The sequence below is a fragment of the Mangifera indica genome, chromosome 6 (genome assembly GCF_011075055.1).
Source record: "Mangifera indica cultivar Alphonso chromosome 6, CATAS_Mindica_2.1, whole genome shotgun sequence".
NCBI lineage: Eukaryota > Viridiplantae > Streptophyta > Magnoliopsida > Sapindales > Anacardiaceae > Mangifera > Mangifera indica.
Genome location: NC_058142.1, coordinates 386,810 through 412,154, shown reverse-complemented (window position 1 = coordinate 412,154; position 25,345 = coordinate 386,810). Strand labels below are relative to the sequence as shown.

Genomic DNA, 25,345 nt, shown 5'->3' with positions numbered 1-25,345 from the left:
CAACCAAAGTGATATGGGATAATTAGGGTTAAATTTGAAACGAGTTTGTTCAACTTCGAAACAAGTTTAGTTCAAATAAACTCAAACATAAACTTGAGACAACAAACACATACCCAAACATGAGCTCGAAAGTAAAAGTAGAAACAAAGCTAAGCGCAAACTCTAATTATAGTCGTGCTTGACTTGTTAGCTGAGCGAGCCAAACACGACTCTCTTAAATTGTTAACAAACGACATTGTTTTAGTTCTATATAAAGATAAGACTAGATTCAAAGTGAGCGTATTTGAGCTTAAAACGAGTTTAACTTGAACAAATTTGAACACAAGCTTGAGACAATGAACGCGAATTTGATCACAAATATATGATTGAACAAACTCGGTGAGTATGAACCCGAATCCAAACACGATTGCGCCCAATCTAAAACGAGTCAAAAATGAGTTGAACCCTGTTTGAACTCGACTCAACCCGTTTCCAACCATAAGAATAACCATATATATCTAATATCTCTTTTATGTTTTGTTGATATAATATTTATTTAACAGTGTAACAATAGTCTTTTTTTTTTTTTTTTTAAACCAGTATATTTAATTTCTTTCAATGTACATAAGGTTTCAATACTTGCAAGTACTTATTATTACAAAGGAAAAATAATATTTATTTTATCATTATTTATTATTGAAGATTATATTAAGAGACAGGGACAGAAAAAGGGTATTAAAAGAGACTTCGTCAAAGTTATTGGCAATTTAAAGAGAATAATAAATAAGGTTGTGGTGGCAAGCAAGAATAATAAACTTTTAAAGCCTACACTTTATTAATTGATGCATTACCTCAAAACATGTTTACTTTATTTGGGAGGCAAGGGATGCTTCAACTTTTATATCAAAAACCTTAAAACCCAACCCTAATATTTATCCTTTTCGATTGAACAAATTTGGTCATTCCCATGGTGATTTATATAACTTAGGTTTTACGAAAATAGATATGATATTAAAAGTGGATTCAAATAGAATTAAATTCAAACAAAATCAAATTAAATTTAACTCGAATTCAAAATGAGAGGTTCAAAATTGGAACAATAACACCAAATAAGAAGAAAAAAAACCATGAAAGAACAAGAAAAATCATTGATAAAACAAATTTGACCTTGAAATGAAATTGTACATGATTAGTTTATAAGGGTGGGCTTTGAAATATTATAATAATATAAATTGATACAACTTGAAGCAAAATCCCCTAATAAAATAAGTCATGTCTCTTGTTAGCCAGCTAAAATTATACCTTACAACTAAGACAATTGCTAGGCACATTCATCATCAATTATGTACCAGTTAGTTGTGATTCCCCAATTTTCTTTGTTGGAGAAATGAAGAGACATGACTCATTTGGAGCAATGCATATCTATATAAAGTGACTTGGATTAAGTCACGAATGGGCAATATATAGTTATAACAAATCACTAAATTTTTTTATATTAATAATGATGTATAATTATATGATTAGTAATATATTGTTGTTAATATACAAATTAGTAATAACGATAGTAGATATAATTTTACTCCTAACAAATATGTATTAAACAGTTTTTATCATAATTTTATAGCATAAATGCTTTCCCTTTTGAGTGTTTGTAAGGCTTCACCTGTCTCAAGTTAACCTCAAGTGCTGTGAGGAAATATATAGAATATGGAGGACTCTTGTGTGGTTATGGTGCATGGTTGAAATATTCTGTTGTCTTTTATCTTGATTGGGAATGGGCTGGTTTATTATGCCTGAAGAGTTTGAACCTTCTTGGTTCAAATCTATTTGGAGTCCTGAGTATTCACGAGATCCCATGAATCCATTATTTGTTTGTGCTATTCACTATAGTATTTGGATTATGCTTAAAACACCCATCACCATTCGTGACACTGTATATCAACTCTAATGAATTCGAATTAGGCATTAAGGATTCCAACTGAGCTCAAATCAATCCCAAACTCAGTTTAAATTTTTTAATTCAACTCAGTTCAAATCTAATTCTAATAATAAATATAAAGACAAACACTAATTCACAACTAAACTATTCAATTTTATTATCAACCACTCAAAAGGTTCAACCCAGAAGGAAGATAAGATAACTTTCACTTTTTCTAACAGAAAGAAAGACTCAACATGGCTACAAAATACCATTCCGAACAATGAAGATTGCTGACTTAATTGCAACCTTAGTAGGTAAATTACTGCCTTCCCAATACATGTCATTATAGAACTACAGAAACAAATAACAGATCCCTATTATGGTGGCATGGCAACACATACTATGTTCATGATTTTTAGTATAAACAAGTTCAGGCAACAGATTGGCTTGCTCCCAGATTGTACATCACACAATGTCACCATCAACTGGTACTCCAGCAGCAATCAAGTTGTACAGTTTCTTTCCGAATCCGAACTGCAAATCATGATGATCTTGGAGCTCATTAAGAAGTCTCCTATGGAGGGAAATATTTTCAGTCTGCAGATTGAAAGAAGAAATCAGACAGAAAGATGAATTAAAAGTTGTAAAAATTTTCAAAGAGGAAGAAAAAAAAAAAAAAACCTTTGTGACTTTAAGGGCTGTTTGGATCACATAGTTTCCATATTTATGCCTGGCTAGGTGAAAAAGCTGGCTACTGCTCTTCAGAAAATCTTCAACTGCATAATGTGCCATTCCTGGAGATTTCAAGCATTTCTCTACTACATGACTGCCATATCTTAACAGTGAGAGTTCCACATACTTGCCACTGAGCATGGAGCATATCTTTTGGGTCAACATCGGATTACTGAGTTCTAAGACATGCTGGACAACAAAATTCCTGAAAAAATTTCCAGTAATTGAGCATCAAAATTTGCCCAAGTATTCATTGATTCTGATACTATGATGGGAAATGATCTTTACCCTGAAGGGTCCTTGGAGAGGAATGCTGCATGGCAAGATATTAAGTCTAGAAGCTGTGCTCGGTGTAGACCTCTCATGTCATCTATGAAATTGTTCAAGGAAATGCATCCGACAACATTGGTGGCTAGATCTCGAAAGTGATTCATGGCTGCAACATATAGTAACTAGAACCAAACAAGACAAGTTATATTGCAGTTAATGTATCTAAACCAATGTTTTGAAAACCAGATAGAACAAGTTAGATCTCGAAAGTGATTTATGACTGCAATATAGAATAACTAGAGCCAAACAAGAGAAGTCATATTGCAACTAATGTATCTGAACCAATGTTTTGAAAACCGGATAGAACTAGCTAGTAAGAGCAATTCTATTAGGATCCGGAGACAAACTAGGTCTGGGTTTGCCCTAAACCCTAAAACCCTAACCACTTAAACTGCATTAAGTTTCCCATTTACAATTTACTGTAGTATAAGTTATAAATAATATAACAGTTTAAATGGTAAATGGATATCCAATATTGATTTAGACCAGCCCTTCATCAGGTTAATGTTCAATTCAAATCTGAAAACATTGATCTAAATGATAGTAACTATGACAAAGTTTTATTAAATGAAAGTACCTCATTTTGCTGATCACTGAGAGTCTCTAAACAATGAATTATAACAGAAGGTCCTTTTCCATTAATCATTATGTCTTTAAATTTCCGATGTAAAACAGAAATCACAAGTGAAATGAAGGGTGATCCCACCAGAACTTTGATCAGCCTCTTGATGCAAAGTGAACTGCAGAAAACAAGCAATTTCTGACATTAGTCCTGAAATATCAGGACCGTAAAACACATAATAAATTACTGACAGTTTCAGATTCAGGACAATTACCCAAATTTACTGATTGAAGCTTTGAAAAACAACTCATCTTGTGCTGTTATCTTCATGGTAATCAGTCCCAGCTGCTCCTCATCACATGATTCAATCAGCTTCACAAACTGATGGTGTCCATGGCAGTGAGTCATCAGGTAAAAAGGGAACCTGTAAACCACCCCCAACATCTTGTTTATAATCCTGGAATCCTTCCAACACAGTAGTTTCTGAAGATACTTAGAGCCACATTGATCATTACTCAGAAGAATGATATCAGAATCTTCCAAACCCAGAATTGAATTTATAGCAATAACTTCATCGCTACTCAGACTTTCTTGATGACTAGTGACATAATCTTGACTCTGGATGCGATTATTATACAAATTCAAACCATTATAACGACCCAAATTTTTCCCAAAAGGGCTTTCTTGATTTTCCCAGATAGACATAGAATGTACTTCAGACCCAGAATTAAGATTCACCCTCATAGTCTCCTCTTGATGATTGACATCGTACTCATTCATGAACACATTACAAGGTATATTTTGCAGATTTGCCCCTATCACAAAATAGAAAAAAATTGAATTCTTGACATGCTTTGATCAGCAAAATCAAATCTTTATATAAAACCTACACTGTACAAACTTGAAAAGATACAAATTTCAAGTTCGTGAAAGATTACCTTCAGTGTTGCTGGCAGAGTGGTCAGCCCAGATACTTTGCGAAAAGGACGGAGCTATAGAGGGTGGCAGGGGACTTGGTTGAGGCAGGGCTCTTGAAGTTGAAGAGCCATGATCAGAAAGAGAAAGATTTCTGAGAGAAAGCAAGAGGCTTTCTTGGGGGGCATTATCAGAAGACATTTTCGTTAAATTACAGGGATCAGAAACAGGAGTCGCTCAATATTTTCAACGAAACTTACAGATCAAGCAACCAAGGAACAGGAAGGTAATTCAAATAACAGAAACTTGTGGCTTTATATAGCGTACAGAAGATTGAATTACATACTGGAGAGGAATACAGGAGTCAGTTTAGGATTGGTTTTCAAGATTACAAGATACATTAATCTTTCATTGGATAATTAAATATATAAGTATTTGTGTTGAACTGGGAATGAACTTTCGTATTATTTATTTTTATTTTTCTTAGATAGGATAATGGGATATAGATTTGGAATTTTATTTTATTATTATATTTTAATAATTTAAGATGTAATACAATGTTTTAAACTTAACTGTGAATTTATTAGAGTCTATCCAAGTCTGATAAACTAAATTATTAGAGTAGTGAAAGGTTTAAATAAACTTTAAAACAATATTCAATCAAATAGAATTATGAATTGATTTGATTCGAATTTCAATAAATAAATAATTATTTATGAATAACTTAAAAAAGGAAATGTACAAAGAAACTCAAGAACCCTAAAATAAAACTAATTTACAGGATTGAGCTACTTGATTGAGAAGAAATCTATAAGATAAATGCATCACAAATTTCTGGTTCATGAGAAAGATGATAAATAAATAAAACTTCATTCAGATCTACACCACTCCTCTCTTCATTCTTCACTTGTTGCCTCAAGAAATCTAGCTCCAGGTTACAGGATCGATTTCCATCCTGCAAAAATAATTAAGCATTAAGAATATGATTAGTCAGAAGCAGTAATTGGATTGGCGGCTCACAAACGATAATTATTTGTAGTGATAGTATGCTAATGCATGTATAAAAAATCACAGGATTACAAAAAAAACCCACAAGATTGCAGGTAATGGTAACTTGCTGTTGATGAGACTCAATAACAAGAACATCATTGTCACATTGGGCAGCACTAGGATCCGAGGAAGGCAATGCAGGAAGCTGATCGGTTGAGGAAGTTGGTTCTTCATTTTGTTCTTGTTCCTGTTGAGGTTGAGATGGAGCAATTCCAGCTCTTAATCTTCTTAGTTAGTAATTCCTTCGACATCTAGCAAGATGTTTTTCTCTCTCTTCAACACTCATTAATTGTCTTCTTTGTCTATCCCGCAAACGCCGTCGTTCTCTCTCTTGCTCCTTCTGCAACTTCCTCAACTTTGATCTTTCAAACCCTTCCAGTTTCATTTCACATTCAACAGCAAAAGCTCTGGGATTCTGCAACAACAATACCCCAACTTGATCACAGGAAAAAGAACATACCCGACACCAAATAATCTTGATTTCATCACATAAATCTCATGAAAAGGCCAAAACTTTACCTAGGATGATTGTGTTGTAACATAAGTGACGGCAAAAAGAAAGCGTTGAGTTATAGATACATACTTATGATCCAGTTATAGATTGAAATGAAGCTAGTTTTGAAATTAACCAATTTTAAATTGAGCCAAACTAGTTTATTGTAAAAATGAAAATAACCCTAAAAAGATAGTTTAAACGGTAGCTTGTCAGGGGTGCCCAACCATGAGCGTAAGAGAAGGGTTCGAACACCACCAACGTGAAATGTATAGACTTTCAGGTATTTACAATTAATGGTGATTGGATTAACAAACTTTAATGCAGTCTGAGTAGTGCTCGTTATTATTTTAAAATTTTCAATTAAATCTTATATCTTATATAATTATCAATTACTCCTCCCAATCCAATTCTGATATAATAAATTGGATGAAATGAGTTGGGACAATGTCTCTGTGGCACTAACAACAAAACTGTCTCGTGATGAACTCAAAACAGTCTCTGTATCATTCCAAGATAGGCATTTACAGCGAAGTTGGCACCCTGATCTATGCTAGGCTGTTTTAGAAGCAAGCTATTCTGAATTCTATTGAATTACAAATATCACTCTGACTCGCTCTCTAAAAGTTACAACAAAAGCAGTGAGTTAATTTTACAAAACATTATCAGCTTCTTATCACCTCCAAGCAGAAGAAGTTGCCATACCTCTCTTTATCCAGCCAAGATAAAGAGCCCCATTATGTTCTAAAACTCTGTAATTGCTGTTGTATTCCTTCAACATATCTCTAACAGCGTTAATCACAGAAGGACTCATTGCATATGGTGTGAATCCAGCCATCTTCAATCGTAATGTCCACTTCCCTAGAAGCTCATGCCTTTCCACCCTTTCAGCATCTTCACAAGCAATCATATTGACTATATCCCGAGCCACACAGTGCTGCTCTGCACTGATTCGCTTCTTGTCATCCCTTGGACAAGCTACGTCTATTGATTCAAACATAGCCATATAGTAATCCAATGTCTCACGGAACCTGTGAAAGAATGGGGAAGTATTGGTGTTGGATTCTTGCTCAGCAATGGTCACTACTTTGGGTGACAAACTTTTCACTAATCTCAGTAGCCGATCTCTAGGATTCAAAGTGCTCACACTCTCATCTGGCATGTGGTGCAACACATAAGGAAAATTCACAACTATAGCTTCTTCAGGTTGAATTATGAGATGCTCTTGTTCAATCTCACAAGCAGACACAGAAGCATCATGGAATGCGAATGGCACATTGCATGTTGCAGCAACCTGCGCAAGCTTCTGACCCACAACATGAAGACCTCCACCTCGAGCATGAAGTGATTCTGAATCATCAATCCCAGTTATGCGGAGAGACGGGGGCCCACCATGTCGTTTTGCAAGAGCATGGATGAGGTACATATACTGGGTGCCTTGTGCAATCTGGAAATCAATGATGTGAATTCTGGGCTCATTTGCCACAGCTTCCCCAATCACCACATTCATTGATGTGTAAGCAAACTTCCAATACGGACAAATCTGAAAGAGGACAGACATGTAAGACATTAGATCTGAGCTTGTTGGCTGTTCACACTTCAATGCTTTGTAAATTTTGCTCCCAGAGAATTCCAATCTTGCTCTAAGCCCTTCCAACATGTAAGCACCCAGGCGTTGAATTGGCTCCCCAGAAACAGAAACCATTTGCTCCAACACAAGCATTAAATCTACTGCTGTTAATAGATCACCTTCAGATATCACCTTAGCACAGTACAACAGCATCTCTTTCAAGTTTAGCCTAGGGACCATTTCAATCCAATTCTGACCTTGTGCTGAAACGCCTTGATGAGACCCACTCTGAAAGCAGCAGTTGCAGCTGTCCTCTAGCAATGTTCTCTCCAATTCTCTCAGTTTGTACATAAACTCATTGCCATCATCAACACTAGAAGATCCGCTCACTGGTGATCCATAAGCATTGTCAGGGGACCGATGAGGATCTGACAGGTATGAGTGAGAACCTTGTGGTGAAAAAGGACTCCTATTAGATGAGATACTCACCCCAGAAGGAGAATCATTTGCAATAAAGCCATTAGTCAATGTGAATGATTCCAAGGTATAGAACTGCTCCTTGTTGGTTTGATAGGATCCACTGGTTCCTTGGCTGCCACCATCAGAGCATGTATTGTTTTCCAGAATTTGTATATGAGGCAAGCAACAGGATTCAATCTCTTGCACAGGCTGGTGGACCATGCTATGGACACTAGCTGAACTTTGGTGTTTATGAGAAGTTTGCATCTAAAACTAACCACACTAATTGACTTAGCACAGAGAATGAAGGGTAGGAGTTATATTAACAGCCCCTTAAAAGTGAAATGTTTCTGTGATTGGGCAAGATTACTCATTGAGAAAGAGCAACATGCTTTTAATCACCATCTCTTCCCTAAACAGTTACGAATCTGATGGCTCTGGCAACACAGCTATATTCTTTGTTTGTCAATTCTCAGCCCAATGACGGTCACAAACTGCTTCAGTTCACTTACTAGATGTATTATAGAATCAGAACAGTCTGAAAAGAAAGCAAAGAAATAAAGGTTAAGACAATCCATTCAATTCCAAACTCCAGTCTCGCAAATTTCATTTTCTAAAAAATGATGAAAAAAAAAAAGAAACAGGAGATTCTAGTAAAGATCTGTAGAAAGATACTATAGATCTGGCTTCTACACAAGGGACATGGAAGAAAATTACAACTAAAAGATTAGGACTTCATTACATCCTAATTCACCTTCCACTTTCAACCATTTCCCTATACCACTGACTTCTTAAGGGCTTAATGAACAGATACCAAGTACGAGCAAATGGGGCACAGGTGGAAATAAAACCAGACAATGATCACAAGATAGTTTCCACCAGGAACTTTACAGCTTACAACCAAAAGAAGCAAAGGAAAGTTTTCTTTAAGCAGGTGATCTTTTTAATAATAAGCAAAAAATCATCAAACACAAAGATGATTCCTAGAACCGACATCAATTAAAAGTAACAAGCCACTGGAAAACTTCGAAACATAACATTAGAGTCAAATCGCATTAGAACCTACTGAGCATCTCTTGAATTAAAAGCTTTGGACACTGATTCAACTCTTCATCCAATAAAAACAGTAGAAAGCCACCAAATAAAAAGGAAAAGGCACTTTAAAGCTATAAAGTACATTTAGTGGGCAAACCGACAACGAACTCAAAAGGACGGCAAAACGAAAAAGAATCAAGAATAAGAAAATTTCATTCCGGATGCCAAAGTTCAAGTTTTTTTTTTATTGAATTCATAAAAACAAAAGAAAAAAAAAAGGAAAATCAATATTGATTTTTTTTATCAGATTCAAAGAGCATCCAAGATTTTCCATCGCTAAAATCAAGAGATTCATGTAAACCAAACCAATTAATCATTCAGATTAACACCTGTAACAAGTTCAATCAAATCAAATCTATGAAACACCATCAGATTTCAAGCGATAAACAACTCAACAAAGTTACCGACCATGCTTTTATAAATTGAATTCTTCGAAGATGTAACTGTAATCATCTGATTCATAAACTTAATTTCGAAACAAAAACTCAGTTCATTTCTAATGTCAGAAACAGATTAAAAACAAAGCAAACCGTGTAGGAAAATCATAACAAAACATAAAAGACTAAACTTTCATCAATCTTAACACCGACCCAGATACCAAAATTATAAACAATCATCAAAAGAATCAAACTTTGACCTCAACTCTAACTCAAACACCACACCACCAAATCCAACACCTGCCAAAACCAATCCTTAAACACACTCTAAACCTTACTTTGAAGAAACATAAACACAAACTGACACAAAAAAAGGTGTCTAATTAGCTCTTGCATACCTCGAAGTGAAGCTTAGCCTAGGTTTTGATCGTGCGTCAGATTCTTCACCAAGAGTTAGAGGGTAAAAAGCCAGCCAGCCAGCCATCCAACCAACCAACCAACCAAAAACGTGTTGTGTAGTGTCTGTTGTCTCATCAGAAATGATGCCTGTGCAATTTTTATAACTGGAAGTGAATTAGAAATGCCCTCGATTATTGATTTATTTACATGAAAGCCATTTAAGTGAAATTTGACTTGAGATCATTGATGACCAAACAAAAGTGGCCTTGCCTTTACAAGAGAGTGCAGTAGTTAACTCATAACATGGAAATTATTATCTCTTTTTATAGCTTAGACCAAACACTTGTAAACACTACAATTAGTTTTATACAATATTTTTTAGTTTGCCCAATTAGGAATTTTTATTCAAGACGTGCCTCATTCGTTATAAATGATCGTAACGACTAACAACTAATTACTAATTAATTATTAGATAACAGATAATCAATTATATCTTTTTATTATTATATTTGAATGAAACGATAAATATTTTTTTTACTAAAATTAACAATTGATTTTTAATAAATGTGTAAAAATAACTTTATGAATTCTAAAAAAGATTTGTCAAAGCTGGGGTGGAAAAGGGTAATTTGGGCTTTTTCTTTAATTGATTTGCAATCGAAACTTGGTCAATTATAGCACCCTATATTTCATTACAAACTAGTATTTTGATCTCATGTTTCTTATTTTTATAACATCTAAATCTACAACATATCATGACTTCATATTTTATATACACCATAAAAATTGGTTCTTTGTTGTGCAGTCAAATATCATTTTAATCAAATATACGAAGAAAGTTGCACCCAATTAACTAACTATGCACAAGTTAATACTAAATTTAGATAATAAAAGTTTATAATCCAAAAACTGTGAGAATAGTGAATGTTGTTAGTTTCAATTATTTTTATGATAGGAAAGGAGACTATATCCCAATTTTATTATAAGATCATTCATTTTTCTTTAAAAATAAAGTTCATTATTATATGACATTAAGTATATTTAATTATATATTTTACATTGTTATCTTTTTTTTTTTTGTCCTAATATGATAAACACAACATTTTTCTAATAAAGACAAATAAAGGACAATTTGTAATCTCAAATTGTTATTTTGTTAGATTTTTACTTAAAAAATTAATAACATAATAATAATAGATATAATATTTAAATGGTTGAATGAAACCACTTTAAAAACCTCCTTTTATTAATTAACATTTTTATAGTATAAAATTACACCTTAATTTTGTCTACTTTTTGTTGATGAAATGTTGCCATCAACACTATCCTATCTTATATTTATCAATAAAATCCTTGTAAAAAAAAAAAAAAATTATATTATCTCAAAATTCTTTATATAATTATTGTAATATTTAAGAAAATAATTATAGGATTTTTCAAAATGTAAACACTATTAAAAGTTTCAAAATTTTGAATTTGAATTTAACTTGTAAAAATTAACTGTGAAAAATGATGTAAAAAAAAGTACAGAAAGATGTTAAAAACGTTTTCTATTTCTGAGTGACTTCTTTCTTTCTAGAATCATTGATATGGCAAAACCGGAAGCGTTTCAACACACGGCACACGGTTTCAACAAAACGAGTCAAATGGCATCCTCGTAAATAGTTAAAAATCCAAGCCCCTTTTCCCAACACTTGCTTCTGCCTTGAAGGCTGAACTGAAACGGAGCTCTCTCGTTCTTCGAAGCAACTCAAGAAGTATTCACTTTTTTAATTTTAATGCCTTAATTAATTAATTGACCTGCCTTTTTCTAACGTGGCAATAGATTGTTCAGGCAATTAACATTCCAGTCAGAAGTGTTAGCGTGTGGGAAGGCACACGGTGTTAACGTGGGACCCGGGAGTCCTTATCAATATCGTACGTCATTTCTGATTTGCGTTATGACGAAAACGGAATAAAAGGCCATGGTGGTCGGAAACCAATAATAATGAGACACGTCAACGAGTAACATAGTGTTACTGAACAATCAAGACGTGGCGCTGGTGCCCTTCCCGATTATGATTTTCTTGGTATTATCAGAACCATGGAATTTCGTTTGTTGTTGGCACGTGCGGCAAGTTTTTATTTTAATTTATCAACAACATGCACGTGATATTAAAATTTTATAATTTTTACACGTAATAATGTGTACAAAAATTAAAAAAAAAGGTATGATTGAATAATATAATTGATTTTTTTATTTTAAAATTATTTAATTATATATTATCATGTTAGTTTTATTTAAATATGAGTTAAATTTATTTATATATGTAATATTATTCCATTTAGATCTTAATGAAAAATAAGTAAAATCAATTTTATGATTTGTAAAATAGATCGTAATAAATGAAAATCAGTTGTATAATTTCATATAAACTAAAAGATATAAACAAGAGATACAAAACATAAACAATATTATGTTATTCTGATTTAATAAAAAATAATCATTATCCCACTCTCATAAGAGATAAAAATAGAAAATAATAAATTATTATTTCTGTTGTTTTTTTAGTTAAAAAACTTGTATTCGTATTTAAGTCAAATTAAGAGCTAAAAACGTGATTAATTATTTCATCTTTTTGGTTCATATATGAGTTTAATTAAGGAGTTTGGTAACACCATAAATTATAAAAGGTATGAATATATTTTGTTACTTAGAGCATTATTCCATCTAAATCATAATGAATCTATGCACGTGCATTCATAAATGAGTCACAAAGTCGGTAACATAATAGGCTTAACCTTTATCTGGACACACTTCAATCTTTGATCTTAGTAATATCACTTTAGACACGGAAGATATGATTTTGATGAGGAAAAAAGAGGATCCTTGTTGCTTTGTTTTTGTGCCTTTGTGTTGAGATCATTTGGCCCACAATCTTATCTTCATTACCTCAGGCGTTAGGTGAAAGTTGATCAAAGATATAATATTAAATAGTCTCAATATGTGGATACTGTTATATGTATGTATGTATGTACGTACATACGTGTATATATATATGTATGTGCATACATTGCTTGAGTTCTGTAAAATTCTTTATATACAGAATAAGAAGTAGAGTTGTATGTAATTACATTATTGAATTCAATTACATTCTAACACAATAATAAATATAAATTTTTATTTATAGTAAAATATTTATGAAATTAAATCAGACAAATTAAGGTGTAATCACATATCAATTTATTTATACCGTTACTGTCACTATAATCTATAATTTTATTCAAATGAACATTCCCCATTAATAATTGATCCAATCTAAACCCATTAAAACTGATAATTATGAAATCAAATCAAGCAATAAGGTAAGGAGAATAATTTCAATTATAGTCGTCAGTGGAAAGGGGCCCTTCCAAAGTCATCTGCCACGCAATCTAGGGCAGGGGCAGAGGAGATCAGAAACAGGGCCACCACACCATACTTCCAAGATTTGTCCCAATCAAACCCAATAATTTTTAATGGAGAAAGGGGGTTTGTTTCTTGGCAGGTTCCCTTAAAGCTTTAATGTGGTATATTTATAATAATAATAATCTCTTCCTGCTTTATGCTCAGAATAAAGCCCAATAAGCTGTGGATTGGTGGAAAGATGAAGTCATCAGGATCAGGATGATGACATTTGCTTCTTTTGCTGGACAAGGGGTAGGAAGGTGAAGATTGCAACGTTCATTGTCAATACATTGTCATTATTCACAAAATCCTAACTTATATACTATTTAACCAATCTTTCCATATGTACCAATATTTCTCCGATGGTTTGTGTATTCCAGTCAAGACTTGAATAAGTATAGTGAAGTCTTTTGATTGTATTATTGCTGACTTCATTTCAATGACTACTTTTTCTTTTGGGCTTTTCTACAACCACTAATATGAAATTCCTTATCTTTTTCTTTCTCTGACTTTGCTGGCAACTAGTTTATTAATGAAAGTTGTTGATTGCATTGGGATACACTTGAATGCGATGCAACAACTTTCCAACCATGACTGACTGACTCTACTCATATTAACCCTCAAGTTGACTGTCACCGGAAAAGTGAGCCCAACTCCATGACAAAGAAGCAAATGATCAATGGAGCTGTTGTTGTGTCCGTGGATTGCGTAAACAAATTAGATCTCGACTGTTGGGGTTGGATATTTTAGAAAACAATGAAAATTTTCAATCACACAAAGCAAGGCATATTTACGTGACTCAACTACTAATACCCACATCCATGGCCACGCAGCCCACACCATATATTTAAATAGGAATTTAGGACAACATAATTAGAAATAAACCCCTCACAATGACCCCCGGCCAATTCTGCAGAGATGTTTTGAAGCCAAAGTTTGAAGACAGTGCCACAATTATTAAACAGCCTCATGTAAATAGTCAGTATGACAGAAATCTCCACAAAGTTCTGCTGCTACTGATAGCCATGGCAAATTCAGAAACTCAAATCATGTAACAACGAATCATAAACCCTAAGAAAAATTTGCTAGTCAATGGTATTACTAAGTCCCTCTTGTCTGTTAGAAAAATTATGAATCTCCTTAGATCTTCTCATAACCAGGCTGAAGAATGGATTACATTTACTTAAAGTGATTACAAAAATGAGGATTGTACAAGATGAAGAAAGCATACATCATGACAAGTTGTAGATCTCCATCTACAACTTCTCACACTACATAAACTATCCATTCTCTCAAGGATAGTACTAAAAATTAAAAAGAGTTTCAATAATCAGTATAAGAATAATCTTCACAAAGTTCAGCAGCTATTCATGATAGCCATGTCAAATTGAGCAATGCATACTTAGGTCATGTAACATGGGATCATAATATATGTGCTTACAAGCAAAGATAGTATGTCAACCCTGTTTATTAGCAAAAATACAGACCACCTTACTTCTTCTGAAAAGCAAGCCATATAATGCAAACAAAAGATAAACTCAGAGTCCAAGATAAAAAGAAGAAGCTCCCCGGAAGGAGGGTATTATGAGACCTAACATAATGATGAGATAAAATATATTATGTCGAGTCGAATCCATTATAAAATGAGAATTGTACAAGACAAAGAAAGCATATATACCAGTAAATTCCAATGTGTATGAATAAAACAATATTTTCCAGCATCAACCAAAGAGATTTATCCTTCAACTCTGGATTAATCATATATTTTTCATCTTCACACCATGCTGACATCCATTCAAACATTATCAAAACAATGTAAGACAGATAAAAACATCACAATGGTAACTGCAAGCACTTTAGTGAGATGATCACACCAAAGGGTTCCCTCTTATTGGGAATTCCAAAAAACATGTGCAAACAAGAGTATATGGCTGGGTATAAAGAAAAGGCTGAGGGCAGATAGCAAAGTCAACTACTGATCCATAAAAAAAATACAACGAAAATCTTTCTCAGTGATACATTTTGCTGACCATGTTCTCATGCAAGCAAAGTTCATGCTTCTCAAGATGAAATTATCCACGAATTAGTTTTTAAAACACATATAAGTGATAGAACTTTTGAACTTTCAGGATGGATCATACAAGTCATCGATGCACTATTCAAGTACCATAACGAGTTAAGTTGATCTGAAGTTGGCATAACTGGCAAAACTGAGATTTTTGGAAGTTGGGACTTCAACTCATACTCAAATCAGACTGCTTTGAAAGCATGTCAGCTGAAATTGTACTAAAAAGTCCAGAGAAAAAAAGTCAATAACTAGAATAGGAAAATGCTATTGTACTGCCACCGCCTTACTAAAACAAAGTCTGAGTTATATCATATACACTCACTCAGAGCAATAATTAGTGGAATATAAGGCATTACTGGAGAAATAACTTTTGCTTTGCTTTTTATCAAGAAGGTTAACGAAGCTTACCAGTCAATCATATCACCCTAGAATGATCCAATCTCAGATCAACGAGTAAACCACATAAATGACTAATTTAAAAAAAAAAAAAAAGTAAAATCCTAATGATTTCCACAAACAAGTTAAATGAAAATTAATATCCATTTCAAACAATTTAAAGTTTTTATTTATGCAAACAGACACAGACAATTGCACAAGAATAAAATCCATCAAACATGATAAAAGAAATTACTTTCAAAAGTTCTTCAAATGAACTGAATTCTCCTTATAGCAACAGTGCATGAAGTCAAATACAAAGGTCTAAACTTGAATCCAACCCATCAAACAAAACCACATGGTTGCCATCAAAGTACCTCATAATCCAGTAAAACCATTTTATTAACAACAAAATCAAAATCATTAACTGAATCATTACTACTAATTGTTGAACCCACGCTTTTGGTAAGCAGCCACCTCACCCTCGTTTGGGAAAAACCCCATGAGTCGACCGGCCGAGTTCTGGTACGCGTACATGAACCCACCCATCAGCCCAATCAAGCCACCAGTCACCATCGATGGCCCAGGAAGACCCGGCTTTAACCCTGCAAAAAGAAAAGTAAAAAAAAAAAAAATCAAACTTTACGCTATCAGCCAGTTAAATTTGAGATCGAACAAAAAAGTGTTACAAAGAAAGATAAATGGACCGGAAAGGTATCCGACGACAACGGAGACGCCGGTGATAGTGGAGAAACGGAAATAATCGAGGGTGTTGAAGTTGCCAACAACTTTGGTGAATGGCGGATTTCGATCTATTACTGGGTACTGTGGCTTCTCCGAGGCTGTGATGTCTGTGTTCATCCTGTTGCTGTCACTCTATCACTCTTACCTCTCTCAGTGTGTTGTTCTTTGGTGGCGGTGCCGGTTCGGCTTCTGCTTATGGCCACTGATTTCAACGCCTCTGCTTGAACGAAGAAGGGGTTGATTTTGGGCTCTCGCGGATGGGCCAGTAATGAGCTTCTTTCCAGTATAGCCGGCCCATAGGCTACTTTTCATTGGATTTAAAAGATACTAGAATGAATAAGAACTAGGGATTGCCAGATGGACCTCAGCTAAGTTGATTTAGTATCGGAAGTTATATTGACTTGATTCAAATTGGTTTAAATTTGTTAAAATTAAATTTGAGCTAAGCTCAATTTGAAAGGTTGGTTCGTTTTTTAAACGGGCCCAAACTCAAGTTGGAAGAAGTTCAATTATGTTTGACTTATGAATCAGGTAGATGACTTGATTTAGTTTAAGTTTGATCTATGACTTGATTTGAATTATATTTAGTAATTATCAAAATGATATCGTTTAGTCAATTATTCACAAACTCAAGTTGAGCTTCAAACTTCAAAGTTAGGGGTTGAATTGAACTAGAGCTACCCTTAACTTTAGTTTGTTAAACTTGAGACAAATCATTTTTCATTCAAATTGAACTTGAGTCAGAGGATGTTCAAGTTTAGCTTGGTTTACATTCACGTTATAAGAACAAACAATTTACATTTTAAATTATGATGATATCCCAAAACGGATTCGAAGTGAGTTGAGCCAAAACAACGACTAACTTGAGTTTGATCTCCATCTAGAATAATGAGTTTAAGACGACTCAAATGGTGAACAATAACATTGAAGAATAAGACAAGTAATTGGAGAAGGAAACGAAGAGAAATTGTTAGAGAAAAAGTTGTAAAAAAAAATCAAAGAAGAAAAGTTTCAATGAAAAATAATTAACAAGCGTTCTAACTTGAGTTAAACTATTTAGTTGAAGTTTTACTACATGCAAACTTATTGCTCATTGGGCAAACATATCCCACAAAATAATTAGACAACAAAACCTTGTATATGTGAACGTAATATCTTATAGACGATATGATTGTATAAGTTAAGTGGTTAAACGATAATAAATCTTCATGATAAATTTAGGGAATATTTTATAGTGGAACAAAGACATCGATGAAGACATGCAATTCTTGTAGCTAGCTAGGCTCTGCCTAAATTTTGAATATTTGAACCCAATGAAAATATTTGGTTAAAGAATGAAATATTTGTAAGCACGCGTTGTCTAAATCTCTAGCTTTTCCCAAACATTATCTATTCAATCATCAAACTTCGAAGTGGTTAACAAAAGAAGCATCCAATCTACCAGTATAAATGGCATCTTCAGCTTTCATTTCTGCATGCCATTTGAATCCAAAAGCTCCAAGACAAAACTCATTTTCATGGATGGAGCGAGAGAGAGAGAGAGAGAGAGAGAGAGAGAGAGGGAGAAAGAATGAATGTTGGTGTTGCTTTGCTATGCTTGTCTTTGTCACAGGCTATCGTTCAATGGAAGCATTATGAGGTCCTAAGATTATTCTTTCTCTTTCTATGCTTTGTCTTTTAAAGCCACCCCACCTATTAGCCTCAACATAGAGACATTCTTTAATATTTTTACACGAATCTTATATAATAAATAATAGGAGAACTATTATATTTGTATAAGCATATCACATTATTTGGAATTTCTCTTGAGATGTCCATTAGAAAATTGGTTGTGAGTTTATAAGCTAAAAAAAGGTATTTTCGGTTGTAAAACTTATAAACAAAGCTATGAAAAGTCAATTGTTTAAAAAATACAATATCTTAATAATAATTCGAACTATATCTTAAATGAAATATGATAGAACAAACTTCAACAATAATATTAAATTTTATTATGAGGTGAATTTAACATTTTGAGTAAATTTCACATTAACAAAATATAAAAAGAGATATTGGTTATGTATATATTAACATCATTCATATTTGGAAATATTAACAAAAGATTGGTTAAGATGTGTTTTGGGGAAAACAGTTAAGAGGATTTTGTGTACAAAACAGATTACACTAGGGAGAAGAGAACTTAAAAGATGAATTAATTTAAAAAGAAAGGGGTACATCCATCGTCTCCAAACCTATAAGGGGCTTTTGGAGACAAAGGTGACACAGAGCATCATCCAACTTATTATTCCTCCAAACATACCCTTCCATGTGCTAGTTTCTAACATTCTTTTGGCCTTTTTCTTTCAGCCCTTTGCTCCTTTTCCGTTGCTTTTGCCTCTCTCACTTATTCCAATCAAAGTACTTCTTCCTCTTAGATTGGCCTCTTAACTTCTTCTCCTTGGCCTTTGCATCCCAGCTGCCGATTCTCATTCCCTTTTTTTAAATCGTTTAGAATTTCATCGAACGACTAAATACTTTTAGAATAATTGACGCATTTTGGCCCCACCACCCCCCCTCCCCCAAGTGCCACCATGTGCCACTTATATATACATAAACACACCCACAAAGCCTTCATTCATCTCATTTCAGCAAGCCTAGCTTAGCCTCAGATGGGCAGAGAAAGCAAGGAAACCATCATGCTTCAATCATCCATTGCTTTATTGCAGGAGAGATTTAGACAGGTTCAAAGAGTGAAGGAGATGAGAGAAGAAAGAGAGCTGCATAAAGTGCTTATTCTTCAACCTAAACTATTTGACACACCTATGCAGCAGCATTTTTATGATTTATCGCCTTCCAATTCAAGGCTTTTCTTTCACTTCCTTCCACCAAGATCTTCTTCTTCTTCTTCTTCTTCTTTGTCAGCATCTTCAACCTCACAAGTTTCACTCAATCTTTGGCCTGATTCTCAGGGCAAGGATGCTGATTTTCAGTGCTGGGAAACTCTACGATCAAACCAGTCATCTTCTATGTATGCTTCATCAGAAAATTTTGTCGAGTCTAAGTGTGATGATGTTGATACTTCTCTTCATCTATAAAACAAACCAACCTATATATATATGTATGCATGTATACTTCTCTTTATATATGTATTTTCTTCTTCCTTACTTTATTTGTAATGTAATTTCAGAAGAGTTTTGCTTGTTCGCTAGTACTTGAAGTTGGTCTCAAAGCATTTTATGACAGGTTGGTTTGTTCTTGTAACCGTTAGTATCAATCGAATCCAATCAATGACCCATGATCGATAAGATTGAGGTTCTTTGTTCTGTTATATATGGTGTCAAACTCACAACCGCTCCAGGAAAAATCATGCAAAGAAGCTTGAAGGTCGAACTTCAACAAGTTTTCTTTTCATATGCTGTCTCAAGAAGTTCTCCTCACGTATACAGCATTATTTCAGACGATTAAGATTCAAATAGGGGAGCTCGCACACCAGAATCCGACAGGCTAATGCACAAAATCCAAGACTTCAACAGGTACAATGACCAGTCCCTACACTGGGTCCAGTGCCAAACTGCCAATAGGTTTCTAACTCTGCTTGGCCACCATCCATGCTTGCTTGCTTGCTTGATCACCCGCCTTCATCATTAAAAGTAGCCTTTGGGGCAAACCTTCAATATCTGTTTTTCTCTGAAAGGAGTATCAGTTTCAAGGTACGAATTTCTGATCCCATTGGATGAGCAAACATATATTCTGATCTCTGCACAATTATGCAATTATTTGAAACCCCAATCAGACTCATCGGTCCCACAGGACTGAAGGCAAGGCATGCCCCGTCCAGGCTTTCTGCAATAGTAGGGTGAATCGTTGTAAATTTTAAGAACCTCCAGACCATTACTACCAGCAGCCAATTTTAAAAACATTGCAGGCACTTGAACCAACACCTGATCCATTCCATTAATATAATGTGTGCGCAAGTTTAATTATATATTCAATCAATTCGGACTATATATTTAGTACTAATTGTACAAAATTACCAAGAACTAAAATTTCTAGTATAAATCCATGTGATTTCCGTCCAGAAAAGTCTCCACCTCCACCGTGCAAAGGCCTTGTCTTGTTCAACAGCGATGATCAAAACATCAACTTTACATAAAAACCATTATTTGTGATTAAAATCATCATCAGATAACGTTACTATGACCAAACGAAATGAACAAATTCAACAAAGGTACAGAAATACACCCAGATTAAATTGCCTTGGAATGAAGAACAATGAGGGGTTTAGAAGAGATTGTGGGCATCATAGCGAGCCAAGAGCAGATGGGTAACAAGGAGCACTGGCTTTCTGAGATGCCGCTTTGGTTTCAGATCCTCTCTTTCGTTTTCAGACCCCCAGCCAAGGTTTCACATTACAGGCAAAACTCGGCTGCTTTTGTCTGAAGAAGAGGAGCTCTGTTTAGGGTTTGCCTTTCCACCGTGGCTCATTTATAGACAAAGGCTGATTCTGATCTTGGGCCTTCCCTAGGCCCAATAAGACCAACTATTCTTGGGCTTGACCCTATTTCTAGCCCATGTGTTTCATCACTAATCCATTGCATCAAGTCCAATCTAATTTGGATTAAAAGAATTAAAGGAGAGTCACATTTAAAAAATTAGTAGTTGAAATTAGATAATCTGAAAACATACATTTGGAATCGTAAAATATCACCGTATTCCATAACCACGACAATCACATAGGTTGACTTTACACTAATTTTTCACTTGTCCTAGGCAAACATTGCTCTGTGAATGTTATAATTACTGTCAAATGATTGTAACTAGGAAATATGACATGATTTGCAACCCTAATGCTTATGTGGGCTAGTTGTATGCTAGTTTCGTGCAATATCAAATGACATAAACCACAGAAAAACCACACGTCAACGTCAAACACTTGGGATTGCAACGTAATACAATAACATGAATTTTGAAGACTGCCAACAATTTGCACAAAAAAAGAAGCAAGCTTCATTGTAGCAAGTCATAGATTTTAAGTGTTATAGGCGTGCTTGAATTTCCAAGAGGACTAAACTTTTCTTCTTATTTATTTATGAAAATCATTTTAGAAATCAAATTGACTATGTGAAGTTTTGATAGATTTGGAAAAAGAAAAAAGAAAAGGGCAAACAAATTCATCTCTTGATCCTGGAAAATGTAGCAATATCCAACTATTTGGTAATGTAAATTTAACATACAAGCTCTTGAATTGCCTCCTGAATAACAACATTATCTGCTTGGTTCAGAACTCTACTGGACTAGCCCTTCTTGTTATTGCTTCAATACTGCTGATCAGGTAACATCATTTTCCTAATACTACCAGGGACCATGCCTCTTATGTCTTCAATGAGCTATACTATCAGAAGTTCAAGCACAGAGGAGAAAACTGCTACTTCAATTCTGCTGCTATGGTCACTGATCTTGACCCCAGAAAGATAAGATCATTGATAACTGACATTACTCCCTCCATCACTTTGTCTTTGTTGGCAGGTCTTCAGTCATGCAAATATGAAGATCTTCATATGCTCCCATTTCAGTGTTTGTGAGAATTCACATATTGAACAGTATGAAGAATATTAGATGCTTGATCTTGTTGCAGATAATTTACATTATTCTGCATGATCCCTTCTCTTACATTGGGTCTAGCAAAATTCTGCCAACTTACAAGGCAGATACTTCATCTCATATTCATCTTAATGTAACAACTTGCATGCATGCTCCAATCCTTCAATAAATTCCATGATTGCCTGGAGCCGAAAAGATTGCCTCTGGATGGATAGAAGACAAGTGAACAATTATGCCCATATGATTAGAAATGAAGAGAAAGATGATGAGCATGTGGAGTCTATGTAACATATTTTCCGAATTAATTTCGTTGAGTGTGCTCACATAGGGATGAGAAAGACCCTTTTAATGGCTTTATCTCCATCCTCTTGAATTTGAGTGCTGTGTCTTGTTCATCAATTAGTCTATCTCTGTCTTCCTTCTTGGTCATGTCAAATATAAATGCGGTCTCATTGTGCTGCTCTCTTTCAATCTATAGGACCATTTATGGCCGCTGATGATTACCTTTCATCACCGTGACACCATCCATGAGACCAATGAAGATTGCTGATAATACAACCCGGTTTTAACTGATCTGTTATATATAAATTGAGACAACATCAACCATACCTTGTAGCTTGAAGTAACCCACACAATTTTACCTACCCTTCCAACTTGAATTTTTTTGGCACCATAAGCATCCAGAACAAATTTGAAGACAAATTAAAGTAGTTACATTAGTGGAGTTAAGTAGTTGGAATAGCTTTTTGGGCTTTATTCAGAGGCACCATTCACACTTAAGTGTCACAGTGGAAAAGTTTCCTTCTAAGAGAATCAACCATGCTTCACCAACTTTATCTTGAAGTAAAATCTGTTCACAATCTGAATCTTAGTAACATGTGAACACAAACCCATAATTTACTTTCCAAAATGGCCCACCAATAACAGGAAATAAAGAATTCAAGGATTCCCACTTTCATCATTTCGATCATGAGCTTGAAGCAAAGTATGAAATCTAATGTTATTTTTGTTCTTCCCAGTTTGATCTGAACAAGAGAAACACCATAACGGCCTTCATTCATTGCAATAAGAGGAGTAAAGGCACCTCTTCACCTAATCTTACCTCTTCCTTGGGACAACAAACTGCGGCCTCTTCCTAGAAAAAGCATTAAAAAAACTGTAAAAGATGTCCTTTGTTTTCTCTTTCCCATTTAATGGTCTCTGCAGTGTAGATTGCGGTGTTCTATGTTTGTGGGAGTCATTCAATTCTAGAGCTTCGCTTTTTGACCACTTGGCAACCGCCCAATCACAATTCTGCATACATCACTAAAAACCCATTGTGGTTCATGTGGGTCTATTTAAGTAGTGAAACTTTCTACTTGATATCTTTGTAATGCTTCCAAGGATCTTTGTCTTAAACCACTTTGCCTCTCTTTGAGTTTTTATTCATTCTTGTGCAGGAAAAATGAGTTACTTGGGTGTTGGTGTGAGTCCAGGGAATGTGCCTGTGTACCACGGCACTGTTCTGAAGGTTGTTGATCGAAGAATCAGGCTTGTAGAGCTGATTTTGAGATGTGTGATTTGTGGTTTAGGAGTTCTTGCTGCTGTTCTTGTAGGAACTGATTCTCAAGTCAAAGAGATCTTGTCAATCCGAAAGACAGCCAGATTTACTGACATGAAAGCTCTTGTGTAAGATTCTGAACTCTCATAAGTATGACTCTTCTCACGCATGTTTCTTGAGTGTTCACATAGTTTTTTGGCCTCTATTGTGTAAAATCTGCAGGTTTCTGGTGATAGCCAATGGAATAGCTGCAACATACTCTTTGTTACAAGGTGTCCGCTGTGTTCTAGGGATGGTTAAAGGAAGCTTGCTGTTCAACAAGCCTCTAGCATGGGCAATTTTTTCTGGAGATCAGGTAGATAAATATCAGTTAACGAGCTTTCGCTTTGTGTGTTTAATCAATTAATGTTCCCATACTTGCATGATTAACTAGTAGGAACACCTAATTAGCATTTAGAGAGAGATGGAATTGAAGCTTAAACTCATAAGACTTTTCTTCTTCACTTCATGGGGACCATGAAGTGGAATTTGATGTTTGGAACAGTTTTCTCTATATGGCTTCCATTAAGTGCCATGGGACCTCTCTCAGCTCAAAGTTAGGTGAGGTTTTGTGTTTAGAGTACATGTTTTCCTACTCACTCAATTTGTTTTCCAAATGTGAGATTTTCAATAATCCTTCGCACCTCTTACAATCAAACCCAACAACCCTTCTCTTTGATTAAGGCCAAAAGGAAGTTTTCCCTCATCTAGGCCTTCAGAACCAGGCCAACTAGTGAGTAATGGGTGAATCCTTCCCCTCATCTGGGTCTCCAGATACAGGCTTTATAGAGTTGGAGCTTTAAATGGAAGATTTCCTCCATCTAGACCTAAAAAACCGGCCCACTCAGATAGTAAATGAGTGAAACCTCCCTCTTGTTTAAACCTTTGATTCTTACACCATTGTAGCACTTCCTCAAGTGCTATTACGTCTTTCTCACCTTAAAAAAGCTAATTTAGAGGTGCCCAATTATACGTGCATACCCAATTTGTTTGCTACATTTAATGTCTCCAGGACATCATGTATTTAAGGCAAGTCAACATGGTAGACAAACTTATCAACAGTCAATATGTCAGTCCTAAACATTGAAACACGTGGGTTCGTCACATCTCACTGTGAGCAGTTCAGAATTGTAGGAGGAAATGAATGGGGTTAAAATTTGAGATGTGTAATATTCTGCAGTTGATGGCATACTTGACGGTGGCAGCAGTGGCGGCAGCTGCACAATCAGCAGCATTTGCAAAGATGGGACAGCCGGAGCTACAGTGGATGAAGTTATGTGATATGTATGGGAAATTCTGCAACCAAGTTGGAGAAGGAATAGCTTCAGCAGTTTTAGTCAGCCTAAGCATGGTGGTTCTGTCTTGCATGTCTGCATTTAGTCTCTTCCGTTTGTATGGTGGAAGCAAGTCCAGAAATGGTGGCAGGTGGTAGGCCAAGCAAAGTGTCATTGTCACTTGAGGAGCTTAATTACTCCCAACTTATGCATCAATCTATAAATTGTTAAATAAATCACCCATTTCCAAATACAAATTACAATTGCCATACATGCTTTGTAAGGGTTGTATTCTAGCCAACCAGGTGTGTATTTTAGTTAAATCAAACTCCAGTACCGGTTAGTTTGAACTTAGTTTAAATCTGAATATCTTGAATTAACTCGTTTGAATCATCATAAAAGCAAAAAAAAACTAT

The 25,345-nt window shown here is 34.8% G+C and overlaps 4 protein-coding genes across 4 annotated transcripts; 1 reads left to right on the top strand and 3 right to left on the bottom strand.

Moving 5' to 3' along the window:
* Positions 1–2,047: 2,047 nt before the first annotated feature.
* Positions 2,048–4,833, bottom strand: LOC123219519 (putative pumilio homolog 19). Its single transcript, XM_044641513.1, has 6 exons — positions 4,463–4,833; positions 3,799–4,339; positions 3,540–3,702; positions 2,921–3,084; positions 2,582–2,837; positions 2,048–2,497 (listed from the first exon to the last, which is right to left on the bottom strand). Exons 1-6 carry the CDS (start codon positions 4,638–4,640, stop codon positions 2,366–2,368), a joined length of 1,434 nt encoding a protein of 477 aa, XP_044497448.1. The 5' UTR covers positions 4,641–4,833; the 3' UTR covers positions 2,048–2,365.
* Positions 4,834–6,466: 1,633 nt separating this feature from the next.
* LOC123219060 (scarecrow-like protein 13) lies at positions 6,467–10,033 on the bottom strand. Its single transcript, XM_044640776.1, has 2 exons — positions 9,882–10,033; positions 6,467–8,549 (listed from the first exon to the last, which is right to left on the bottom strand). The coding sequence occupies exon 2, from the start codon at positions 8,276–8,278 to the stop codon at positions 6,659–6,661; it is 1,620 nt and encodes a 539-aa protein (XP_044496711.1). The 5' UTR covers positions 8,279–8,549; positions 9,882–10,033; the 3' UTR covers positions 6,467–6,658.
* Positions 10,034–16,004: 5,971 nt separating this feature from the next.
* Positions 16,005–16,722, bottom strand: LOC123218205 (NADH-ubiquinone oxidoreductase 20.9 kDa subunit). Its single transcript, XM_044639491.1, has 2 exons — positions 16,460–16,722; positions 16,005–16,357 (listed from the first exon to the last, which is right to left on the bottom strand). Exons 1-2 carry the CDS (start codon positions 16,611–16,613, stop codon positions 16,194–16,196), a joined length of 318 nt encoding a protein of 105 aa, XP_044495426.1. The 5' UTR covers positions 16,614–16,722; the 3' UTR covers positions 16,005–16,193.
* A 6,318-nt stretch (positions 16,723–23,040) lies between these two features.
* Positions 23,041–25,200, top strand: LOC123218512 (CASP-like protein 2B1). Its single transcript, XM_044639983.1, has 4 exons — positions 23,041–23,403; positions 23,516–23,744; positions 23,839–23,971; positions 24,836–25,200. Exons 2-4 carry the CDS (start codon positions 23,521–23,523, stop codon positions 25,085–25,087), a joined length of 609 nt encoding a protein of 202 aa, XP_044495918.1. The 5' UTR covers positions 23,041–23,403; positions 23,516–23,520; the 3' UTR covers positions 25,088–25,200.
* Positions 25,201–25,345: the final 145 nt, after the last annotated feature.

Excerpts from the sequence above, each read along its gene's own strand:
- LOC123219519 (XM_044641513.1), bottom strand. The coding sequence starts at position 4,640 with ATGTCTTCTGATAATGCCCCCCAAGAAAGCCTCTTGCTTTCTCTCAGA. Across the intron at positions 4,340-4,462 it reads CTCTGCCAGCAACACTGAAG|GGGCAAATCTGCAAAATATA; the intron begins GTAATCTTTCAC and ends ATTTTGTGATAG. Across the intron at positions 3,085-3,539 it reads TCAGTGATCAGCAAAATGAG|TTACTATATGTTGCAGCCAT; the intron begins GTACTTTCATTT and ends GTTTGGTTCTAG.
- LOC123219060 (XM_044640776.1), bottom strand. The coding sequence starts at position 8,278 with ATGCAAACTTCTCATAAACACCAAAGTTCAGCTAGTGTCCATAGCATG.
- LOC123218205 (XM_044639491.1), bottom strand. The coding sequence starts at position 16,613 with ATGAACACAGACATCACAGCCTCGGAGAAGCCACAGTACCCAGTAATA. Across the intron at positions 16,358-16,459 it reads TGTCGTCGGATACCTTTCCG|GGTTAAAGCCGGGTCTTCCT; the intron begins GTCCATTTATCT and ends TTCTTTTTGCAG.
- LOC123218512 (XM_044639983.1), top strand. The coding sequence starts at position 23,521 with ATGAGTTACTTGGGTGTTGGTGTGAGTCCAGGGAATGTGCCTGTGTAC. Across the intron at positions 23,745-23,838 it reads ACTGACATGAAAGCTCTTGT|GTTTCTGGTGATAGCCAATG; the intron begins GTAAGATTCTGA and ends TAAAATCTGCAG. Across the intron at positions 23,972-24,835 it reads CAATTTTTTCTGGAGATCAG|TTGATGGCATACTTGACGGT; the intron begins GTAGATAAATAT and ends AATATTCTGCAG.